The 10,713-nt window shown below is 30.9% G+C and overlaps 4 protein-coding genes across 4 annotated transcripts; 2 read left to right on the top strand and 2 right to left on the bottom strand.

Moving 5' to 3' along the window:
• Window positions 1-320: 320 nt before the first annotated feature.
• On the top strand, window positions 321-2,309 carry LOC145743305 (fatty acid hydroxylase domain-containing protein 2-like). Its single transcript, XM_082561241.1, has 7 exons — window positions 321-447; window positions 552-646; window positions 727-830; window positions 912-1,033; window positions 1,096-1,401; window positions 1,657-1,823; window positions 1,955-2,309. The coding sequence occupies exons 1-7, from the start codon at window positions 439-441 to the stop codon at window positions 2,091-2,093; spliced, it is 942 nt and encodes a 313-aa protein (XP_082417367.1). The 5' UTR covers window positions 321-438; the 3' UTR covers window positions 2,094-2,309.
• An 848-nt stretch (window positions 2,310-3,157) lies between these two features.
• LOC145742914 (kynurenine 3-monooxygenase-like) lies at window positions 3,158-4,861 on the top strand. The gene has a single exon (XM_082560757.1). It carries the CDS (start codon window positions 3,173-3,175, stop codon window positions 4,577-4,579), a length of 1,407 nt encoding a protein of 468 aa, XP_082416883.1. The 5' UTR covers window positions 3,158-3,172; the 3' UTR covers window positions 4,580-4,861.
• Window positions 4,862-5,495: 634 nt separating this feature from the next.
• LOC145742137 (uncharacterized) lies at window positions 5,496-8,726 on the bottom strand. The gene is made up of 5 exons (XM_082559903.1): window positions 8,472-8,726; window positions 7,779-8,057; window positions 7,161-7,361; window positions 6,391-6,657; window positions 5,496-6,090 (listed from the first exon to the last, which is right to left on the bottom strand). Exons 1-5 carry the CDS (start codon window positions 8,611-8,613, stop codon window positions 5,741-5,743), a joined length of 1,239 nt encoding a protein of 412 aa, XP_082416029.1. The 5' UTR covers window positions 8,614-8,726; the 3' UTR covers window positions 5,496-5,740.
• A 123-nt stretch (window positions 8,727-8,849) lies between these two features.
• On the bottom strand, window positions 8,850-10,653 carry LOC145742136 (uncharacterized). The gene has a single exon (XM_082559902.1). The coding sequence runs from the start codon at window positions 10,543-10,545 to the stop codon at window positions 8,854-8,856; it is 1,692 nt and encodes a 563-aa protein (XP_082416028.1). The 5' UTR covers window positions 10,546-10,653; the 3' UTR covers window positions 8,850-8,853.
• Window positions 10,654-10,713: the final 60 nt, after the last annotated feature.

Below are 10,713 nucleotides of genomic sequence, written 5' to 3'. Positions count from 1 at the left end.
TTTTTAACCAACGGCAATTTAAGTAGCGATAGAGAGTCACAAAAAATTGTCCTCATTGTTTTTGAATCACAGAACCCTGCTTAGTCAAGTACAAAAGTTTTTACTAAACCATGTTGGTAAAATATGAATGTCCATCATTTTGGTTTAATTTACATTGTTGTTATACATGCACATTACAAGTCTATTGCACAATAGGTTAAAAATTGTCTAATGTTGCATTAACCTTTATCGACTAAGATGAAATATCGCGGAAATATCATGTCGTTATTGTTTTACGTCATTTCCTGCAAGTTTTAAAAATTCTATTAAATTTGGTTTGAGTCAAACAAAAGCGACTATTAATGCTTTCAATTAGCCGTTTCAGAAACAACAAAACAATATTCATATATTGTGTATTTTATAAGATTCTTGTTTAACTACAATCTAATTTAATTTAGCATGAGAATTGTAAGTTATAAAGTTATTTTTAGAGAAAACAGTATTTACATCAATCGACCAAAGGTCATTTTCGTTTTTAACTTGTTTAAAAAACGATATTTTCATATTTATAGATCAAACTATCGCAATGGATTTCCAAGTTACCTATTTTAATAGCTGTTGCTGCTTTAGCAGTTGTAACTTTAAATTATGGAAAAGACCTGTTATGGTAAAATTTTGTCAAAAATATGATGCAAAACGTTTATTCGAAAAGTTAATAAGGCAAAAAAGCTATTTTTATGTTGTTAGGTGTATTGGATATTTTTGGGGAATGTCTCATAATTTTTGGAATGCGCTTTGGGTACAAATTTTGGAATTCTTTAACTACAATGATGCAGTAGTGTATGTGATAGGTAGGAATAAGCAGCTAGCCACTGTCTTTAAAAATGATACCTTGTGAATGTAACATAGGCCTAAAGATTTTATTTTTCTAGGTTCATGCGCAGTTTTTACTATATCATTTTGGGGCTTTAACGCCATCTTACTTTTCATTGATGTGACGGGTAAACCTGCGTTTATACAAGCTTATAAAATACAGGAAGAAAAACAAGTCCCGGTTCGTAGATAATCAATTAATTAATTACGCATTACAAACTTAATAAGGTTAATGAATTTTAGGTCGATCCACAGAAATTAAGAAAATGTTTAAAAACGGTGTTTGGAAATTTTATTATCACGTTAGTCATCACAGTAATGCTATACCCGGTTTTTAAGTGGCGTGGATATCAATACGGCGAGCTGCCGTCTTTTCAGAGGATATTATTTGACCTCGCAGGGTGTTTATTAGTAGAAGAAATAGGCTTTTATTACACACACAGATTGCTTCACCATCCGTATTTGTATAAACACATACACAAGATCCATCACGAATGGACAGCTCCCATAGGGATTGTAGGGATATATGCTCATCCTATAGAACATTGTGTAAGTTTATGTCGTTTACAAACATATAAAAAACAATTATAGTTTATTACCTAGCTTTATTTTTACATTAGTTAACATGTTGACAAATGTTTTATTGTTGTGTGTTATTGTAATGTAGTAAGCTATGTAATTTATCATCACTGAATCTATAGTAAATAAATAGGCTATGTAGTTATGTTTGTTAATATTTCCTGCGGATTGGCCTATCAATAATAGCAATATATAATAGATCTAAACAATGTCAATAAATTTTAGCTGGCTAATGTTTTTCCGGTTGTGATGGGACCTTTAATAATGAACACCCATGTTGTAACATCATGGCTTTGGTTTGCCATTGTTTTCGTAAATACTTCCAACTCTCACAGCGGATATCATTTTCCTTGTGTGCCATCTGCTGAACAACATGACTACCATCACGTCAAGTAAGCAAACGTTAAATAAACAATACAACATATTTGGTTGTTACTAATAAAGGTTGAACATATCAAAAGGGTAGGCTTTAAATTAGTGGCCATTTGCTTATCTTAAACAATTTACATTGATGTGTTTTTAGGTTTAATCAGTGTTATGGAATTTTGGGCATACTTGATACACTTCACAACACCAACGACAAGTTTAAAAAAAGTTTGCAGTACAGGCGAAACATTACGCTGTTAAGTCTTACTCCAGTAAAAGAAACAATTCCTTTTTAAACTGATAACTTGTTTCTATATTATATTTAACTTTAGCTATGACTGCACTATTTTAATAGCCTGCAATTTTGCTGCGTGTATGTGATCATTACATTTCAGGAAAAACTTAAGTACATATAAGTTCATTTTGTATTATAGACAAAAACGCCAAAATATATGCTGCAAAAACCTCAACTTTAAATGTAGTTTAATTTAAAGACTCATATCTTTTTTCATTCCTGCGTCCAAAATATGTTTTTTACTGTTTGTACATTGTAAAAAGTTATAAGTATTGAATAAAATGAATTTGCACGTGATCTATTGCATTTTAATGCAATTTATTCAATTAATATCACCATTACTTTATATTTTTTATACATTTCTTGTAGGTCAACAACTTGTATATTATATTAACGTTAATTCGTTTTGTTTAACTGGTTGCAAGACGTCCCATGTGAATGATCGTAAAATAGTAGTTTTAGAATACTATGCAGGCCTACGTGACATACTGTAGTATGTTTAGCACGTGCGTTTATATTACCAACTTTTCATATGAATGCAGTGTTGCATAAAGGGTATACTGCAGTTACATAATACTTTGCGTAGCATCAGTTGTCTAAATAATGATAAGCAATCATGCTGTGCAAAAATTCTTTTCTGATGTTATGTAAGTTCTAAAGCAGCTTGAAAGAACGCTAAATTGATTGTACTATATGCTTATTGATTAAATTTAAAAAGAACGCAAATTACACTGCATTTGTTGGCGTTTTTTTTATAAGTTTTTGCAAAAAATTAATATAGAATAATAATAAAAAAAAACAGAAACGTTGGATTATTGTTATAAAAACAAACGCAAACCCTTTGTCTGTTTGTTATAAAAACAAAATAGACAATAACCAAATAATAAATAATAAGCCAGTCAATTGTAATTTGTAATAATAAAATGCACAATTAAACAATAAAAATAGGTAACCTGTTGGGTAAATAGTTTAAAATCGATGACTAAATTGCACTTACATTACTTGACATATATGCATTTATCTAAAAATGTAAGCAAGGACTTTATTTTTTTAACAGAGTAAATTTAGGCTTTAAAAATTATGGACAATCATAAGAAACGAGTTACTATTGTCGGAGGTGGACCAACTGGTGCACTACAAGCTTGTTATCTTGCTCAATATGGGTACAAGGTTGACTTATTTGAAGCCAGGAATGATATTCGCAAACAAGAGTTGGCGGTAGGCAGAAGTATTAATCTTGCTTTATCTCATAGAGGAATTGAAGCTCTTAGAAATGCCGGAGTACACGAGAAAATAATTTCACTCGGCGTTCCTATGCATGGAAGAATGATACACACGAAAAATGGGGAGACTTATTCTATTCCATATGGAAAAAAGGGCCAATATTTGCTTTCCGTGGATAGGTTTAAATTAAATCAGGATTTATTAAACGAGGCTGATTCATTTCCCAATGTAAAATGTCATTTCAATCAGAAATTAAAATCTTGCGATTTTGATAAATGTGTTTCCACATTTGAGTGCACTGAAGATAAAACTCTTTCAGAGCATTCTTCTAATTTAATTGTCGGATGTGATGGTGCTTACTCTGCAGTGAGGCGACAAATGGTAAGAGGAATATTTGACTACTCACAAAGTTATCTTGACCATAGCTACAAGGAACTTACAATATTTCCAGACAGCGACGGAAATGCCAAACTTGCTTTAAATTACCTACATATCTGGCCTATCAATAAATTCATGATGATTGCTTTACCAAATCAGGACAACTCTTTTACTTGTACACTGTTTTTGTCCGATGACATATTTAACACCCTGAGTGATGGAGATAAAGTAATGGATTTTTTTCGTGATATTTTTCCAAGTAGTATTCAGTTTCTTGGGGAATCTTATCTCAGAAAGGCTTTTTTCACATTGGCTCCGCAGCATTTGGTATCCATTAAATGTCACCCATATCATCATAAAACCTCTGGCGTGCTTTTAGGTGATGCGGCCCATGCTTGCGTACCTTTTTATGGTCAGGGCCTTAATTGCAGCTTAGAAGATGTGCTGGTTTTTTCGTCCTTAATGGAAAAACATAATTGTGATTTTGAGAAGGTTCTTCCTGCATTTACTGATACCCGATGCAAGGACGGTCATGCCATTGGTGAACTATCGCTCACCAATTATTTCGAGATGAGATCAAGTGTTAATAGTCGATGGTTTTTGTTTCGAAAAAAGGTTGACAACTTTTTGAATTATTTTTTTCCATCCATTTTCGTTCCCAAATATTCGATGGTCGCTTTTACAAGAATTCCATACAACCAAGTCATAAAAAAATCCAAGCACCAGAACAAAATAGTCAATATTGGGCTTTTTGTTCTCGGTTTATTGCTAGCTTCATCCACTGGTGCTGCAATTTGGAAGTACAAAAAAGGAGAGTTGATCGTCCCAGGACCAATTACAATGTTTGTTGAAAAAGTACATGAAAGACTTTTAAATCTCCATTAGATTACATCAAAATTAAATTAGTTACTGTAGTATGCTGCAATGGTGTTAAGAAATTTCTAAAATGTATATTTTTTTAAATCAACACTGGTGTAGATTAACAACAATCATCTTATTCTTCACTGCAATTTGCGCATCCATTCTTCAATTCTTACCTATTTTTTCTTATGCAATCATATAATTATAAATCAGATTTTACTATACAACTGTAGTTACACAATTATGCATGTAATATTTTTTATTTTCTACAGTTCTCTAGTATCTTGTTTTGTTGGTGTTCTTTAATGTGGGTGCTGTGGTAATAATTAAACGTTTATAAGAAAATAATAAACTAATACTTATAATGTCTTGTGTATTATTAATACTTAACCCAAACTTGGCCTAAAATTGTTAGCCAAAACAAATACCAGCCAATTGTAGTAAAAGTTATGTTTCATTATAGAAATGTATATATGTTTTAAAGGTGTCTTTTTTAACTATTGCTATGGCTTAAGGCTACTAAAATATTGAACAGCAAAAATTATTTCTGTAACGCTTGTTAACATAACGTGATTAATTAATAATATTAGATTGTTTAATATTTTAGTATGGCTACTATGGAATAACGTTAGAATGTAAAGGTTATAAATAAGAAGTTATTAGATAGGTGAATATTATGATTTTACTGCAATGTCCCATTTGTCATATGTAAATTGCTGCAATAAATAATGAGTTTGTAAATGGTCTTGCTATGTGATTTTTTAAACTTTTTAAAAATATAACAAGCTTAACCAATTTAAGGTCAAAAAGCATCCAAAAGAAATTCATCAAATTAATAACTATCTAAAAATTACAAGAGATTTTTAAATGGCAGTGACTTTTACCAAATACTTTTGGAAAAAGGCCCTTAACTAGAAAAATTGCTGTTATTTTTTTTAAGTACTTTATTTATTTTCAATTTACAATAAGCTGCATTTGTGCGTATTTATACAAGCTGTGTAACACGAAAAAATCAGTTAAGTAAGGTAAAATCATAAAATACAACATATTGCAGAATTTCAGAGAAATAAAATAATGTAAATTAAATGAACAAAAACGGATACTTTATTATCATTAAGGAACTGGCTGGAATAAAATGCAAGATGTTTAAAAATAGAATAAAATCAAAAAAATAAAAACATTAGGTTAGACACATGGGTTAAAGGTTTGCTTCCATTCATAGAATGTTATATTTAAAGGCACCGATAACACTTCTTCATAATATTCTTGCTTCAAGAAGTGCAAGTTTATGCCATTAACGACAGTGCTGGCAAGCAAGCATAAAAACACAGTAACAAAAAGGTAAAAGTAGCTTGCTGAAGCGCTATGATCTTCTTCCCTCTGATGACGCAAGGCAATAATTTCCCCGACAAAACTAGAGACTGTGGTAAGTGAAGCTAAAAAGCCGCTCTGTATACCAAACAAGATTGCTTTTGCACTACAAGACATTACGATCCAAACCACAACACTTTGAACTATTGCTATTGCAGTACATCCTATAAGTATAGGAGTTTTTATAAAAAAAATGTTGTGACTATGGAGTTAAGAAAAGGAAAATTCAAAAGTACTGAAGCTTAAGACTCGATATACATGTTTTATTAATAAGACCTTAAAAAACTGTCATTTATTGTACATTAATGGAACCTTAAAAAAATGTCATTTGTCGACCTTATTATGACATTAGATTTCACAGTTTCTGCAAATGAGTAAAAATGCAGTTGGCGTTACACTAGTTAAAATATTGTAGGGCCAGATGTTATATTTAAGTATAACAAAACACATTATAATATACAAACCAATTATATTTGCTGTTAGTGTTCCAGTTGGTACTTCATTTAAAATTTTGAATTTGTTTTTTCTGTTAAATCTCGGTGTTTCAACATTTAGAAGATGGCGTAACATTGCTCCAAATGGTGCTAAGATCCCACTAACACTTACACTAACTGCAAATGTATTGACATCCCAATACACTATCGCAATAGTGAGTAAGACAATGTATTCTAATGCAAGAAATGAGATGAATAAAGGGTGAAGGTAGGTGTAAAAGGTCTCGTGTTGTTTATCTGAAACAATAAGGCATAAATTTAAACAAAAATTAAACAGGATAGACCCTTAAAAGTTCAAACAGTAAAAAATATTTTGTTGGCCCCGAGATTTAAAAAAAAATATCATTACCATTTTATCGATAATATTATTAGTAGCTGATTTACCCGACCAAATTTTGAGTTGGCAGTTTTCGATATTAGCGAGCATATTGCAAAAAAATTAATTTAGCAATTAGTTTTGGAGTCAGCAGTAGTTTGTACTTTTTAAAGCGCCTTACTAAAGAGTGCTATAACAAGTAATTAAACCTTAGACATTGTGTTGTAAAGCATGTTTTAACCACCTTAACAAAACATAACACTGGATAAGTTTAACAAAATATCAAGCTTGTACAGAAAAATACACCCGAATTGAATAGAATTAATAGCCATCTTCTTAACCCTATGCTGACTAACAATAAAAAACAACAAAATTTAAAGTAAGATTTTACAAAAAAAAAATTTTCAACAAGACCAAAAATTACCTGAATGAGTTTTCTTATGTGCAAAAAATAGAAAACGACTGTCCCGTCCAATTTGGTAAGATCCAATAAACGAAAACAAGCCAATAATTATTGCTGATATTGCTACAACCTGTGGTTGGTCTTCAGCATTTAAAGTACCAAGTAGCAATAAACTGATTTGTTGAATCCACTTTGAAAGTGTAGTCAGAGAACCACACAAACCTAAAACAGTGCCAAGAATTTTTAAATTTCAAGATACATTGTTTTTTATATAATATACTTACAATACTGGTATTGTTAAGTAGAAATTAAGTATTAAAAATTTCAACATAATAAAGTGTAAAACTAACTGTTGTTGTACACTACAGTAAAAGCTATTTAAATAGTACATTATATGTAAACCACAGGTATTACGATCTAAGGTTTAAACAAATACAAAACATGTGTATATATAATAGAACTTAGTGGGCGATGTTTAAGTCCAATTTATAGACCTACAAAATAAATAAAAAACTGCTGTTTGTGGTGCACAGTTGCAACTATACTATGAAAATAAAAACCTCAAACATAGAATGGGCTATCAACTTGTATTTATCAATGTATGTAGAAGGATTAAGTAATACATATGCATAAACTTACCTGTAGCTAGACCAATAGACAAGAAACTTTTCTGATGAAAGGGAGCAGTGTGCAAGATTCCAAGGAAAAAACAACCCAACATATTGCTAGCAAACGATTTTAACAGAACTGAAGTCTTCTCTTCAATACCGATAATGTTCTCCCCGAACAAATGGTCAACTAGTACACGCAATATGCAACCAATAATGGAAAAGCCAGACACATAAATGTAGGGCAAGAATTTTTGATAATAAAATTTTGCAGAATTTGGAGGGGACGCTGGCCCTTGATCATCAACAACTTAAAAAAAAAAAAAAAATTTTAATTTTTTTTAATGCAATATATTTTTTTGAATATAAGACATTAATTTAATAATTGTTATAGTACACTTACCTTTTAACTTGAACATAAAAGTATAATTTTAGTTCGCCCTTGGTAGTTACCCATCCACCATGAACCACAGTTTTTTTATTTATTTTGGGGCCGCATAACTTAGAAATGTATATAAATCATGCACTAAGATTAATTTTTTTGACCTAAAGATGTCTTTTTGTTGAATCCCTTCTTTTAGGTACTGTAAATGTCCTACTTAAGACCTCAAAACCAAACCTGTTATTTTTTTATCATATAACCTATGCTAGTGGCCAAACAATTAAACAGAAATACTTTTTTGAACGAATGTTCACAATAAAATAAGGTAAGGTAGACTTTTACCGAATTCAGCAGAAGGATGACGGATAATTTCCTCAAAAACTCCATTTTCATATTCTCTTTCATTTTCCTTGGTCAGCTCACCAACATTATTTTCCTCAATATTTGGTTTAGGGGGGGGTTGTTCGTTACTACTTTCACTCATAATAAATGGTGTCCACTACTTAGTTAGTGTATTTACATTATACTACATTAATAGTTCAAATCTAAACATAAGAACAGCACCACCGTTAAAAATAATTAGGCCTATTAAAATTTACTAAAGAAGTGGCCAAGCTCTGGCATATAATAAGAAATTAATAACTTGACCCAATTTTGAGCTTTAAAATTCATTTTACTATTTGTTCCCCTAGGAATTGGTGATGTCAGCATTAAAAACAACATATTACATTTGATCAACTGGTGTTACACATATTCTTGTGAATATTTGTACCATTGCATTTCTAATTGCCTTTAAAAGAAAAATCCTGCAATACATTTTGGGCAATAAATGAGGCAGGTTGTTTTCAAGGATGTGTTTTCTACTGTAATAGCTGCTCACAAGTTTTGTAAGTTGGCGAACATAGGCCACCAAAATATGAGGTTGTAATTTTTTGCCAGCCAGGGTGTTTTCAGTAGTAACTTCAATAAAATTATCGTCCAAAATATCTTTTAATTTCCATAAATGGTCGATTAGTTGATTTTCTTCAATCTCTTGCATTAAGGAAAAATCTATGTCATGTATATCAGGCAAAGGTGGATAGTTATTTTTGTGCACCTTATCTTCAAAGCTCTGTAAGATAGTTGCAACCCTAGAGTAGTTATACAAAACAAACCGGGATTCAATGTTGCTAGCTTTACAATCTGGATCGATTTTCGCAGTAGATTGTAAACTAGTCCCAAGAATATCAAGTTTCAATGCTGATGTAGCAATTACAGGCACCATGGGCAACCAATCACTACTGTTTTGATATTTTGACTTGAAACTATCTGTAACCTGTTCCTGGTATTTTTCGATTACAGAAATAGCTGATAATTTTGAACCTTGTACTTTAATATTTCCATGCGTTATCCATAATAATTTCCACTTTTCATAAAGTTGCTTACATACTTTGCATATAGAACAGCTACCGGTATTGTAATTGGGAGACACTAAATGACAGTAAATGACAAACGAATACCAAACTTGTTTAACAAACAACAAATCATCTTGGCAAAATAGTTTAAAAATACAAGGTATGTCTTGACCATCTAAAGAATAATTAGATACTTCTTTATGTATACATTTGACAGAGTCATACATTTTTGAGATTAGTTTCAAAATTGAGGTAGTCAAATGCATTTTTGTTCCTCTTATGTTAGATTGTTGAAAAAGGATATTCAGATATTCACATTCTTCTACGCAGCAGTCAAAATATAATTGATTTTCATTCTTTTGGTAGTAACAGGTAGAATGCAATGTTGTTTCAACACTGGTCATACGTTCGTCTTTGTTTAAAACCAAGTTTGTGTTATTTTCAATTAAAGACGAATCCACACAATTTGAAAATAGAGTTTTAATTTCTTGATCGGTTAAATTATTTTTGAAAACAAAAAGAAAATTTTCTTTTTTTATCGACAGCATTTTTGCGTAGATATCCATAAGAGAAAGGGTTCGCAATAAACTTGTTGTATTTGATATAAAACAACATAATACGGCAGAGGATATGGACTCATTAATTTTGGCCTCAGGAAGTGATGTCATGCTCAAAAGAGAAGGTATAATTAACTTAGCTAAATAAGACATATCTTGCTTAAAATAAACGCAGTTGTCAATTACAGAAATTTTCGAAATTTTCAAGTTCCATAATTCCTCTTTTAGGCAGTCAAAAATTTTTAGGAGGTAGTCTTCAGTTCGATTAAACATTTTTGAGGTTTCGACTAAATGCAAATAAGCACAGAAGGGTAACATAATCTCATAATGCTGTTTATGGGATTTTAACTTTGAATTAGTAAGCTTGATAGGAATTTTAATTTTGCAGTTGTTAAATTCTTTCTTGATGTTTTCATCCAATAGTCCATTTAAATGTTTCATATACAAATTTTTACTTAATGACATTGTTACATATTTTTAATAACAATTTATTAGACGTATAAGCCTTATAATTGGTTTATGCTAAAATGTACAAGCTAGTGTATTAAATGTAATTTATCAAAAATACAATACATTTATGTGGTGGTTAGGACACCTGGCTTTACTACATAAAGTACTGAGTTTGATCCCAAC

The sequence above is a fragment of the Corella eumyota genome, chromosome 2, assembly GCF_963082875.1.
Source record: "Corella eumyota chromosome 2, kaCorEumy4.1, whole genome shotgun sequence".
NCBI lineage: Eukaryota > Metazoa > Chordata > Ascidiacea > Phlebobranchia > Corellidae > Corella > Corella eumyota.
The sequence above is the reverse complement of the archived record's forward strand: the minus strand, read 5'-3'. Positions and strand labels throughout refer to the sequence as shown.

Coding starts and splice junctions, on each gene's coding strand:
- LOC145743305 (XM_082561241.1), top strand. Junction 831..911: donor TGCAGTAGTGTATGTGATAG/GTAGGAATAAGC, acceptor TTATTTTTCTAG/GTTCATGCGCAGTTTTTACT. Junction 1,034..1,095: donor AGGAAGAAAAACAAGTCCCG/GTTCGTAGATAA, acceptor AATGAATTTTAG/GTCGATCCACAGAAATTAAG.
- LOC145742136 (XM_082559902.1), bottom strand. CDS start 10,545: ATGTCATTAAGTAAAAATTTGTATATGAAACATTTAAATGGACTATTG.
- LOC145742914 (XM_082560757.1), top strand. CDS start 3,173: ATGGACAATCATAAGAAACGAGTTACTATTGTCGGAGGTGGACCAACT.
- LOC145742137 (XM_082559903.1), bottom strand. CDS start 8,613: ATGAGTGAAAGTAGTAACGAACAACCCCCCCCTAAACCAAATATTGAG. Junction 7,362..7,778: donor GTCTATTGGTCTAGCTACAG/GTAAGTTTATGC, acceptor GCACTGTTTTAG/GTTTGTGTGGTTCTCTGACT. Junction 6,091..6,390: donor ACTAACAGCAAATATAATTG/GTTTGTATATTA, acceptor CTATACTTATAG/GATGTACTGCAATAGCAATA.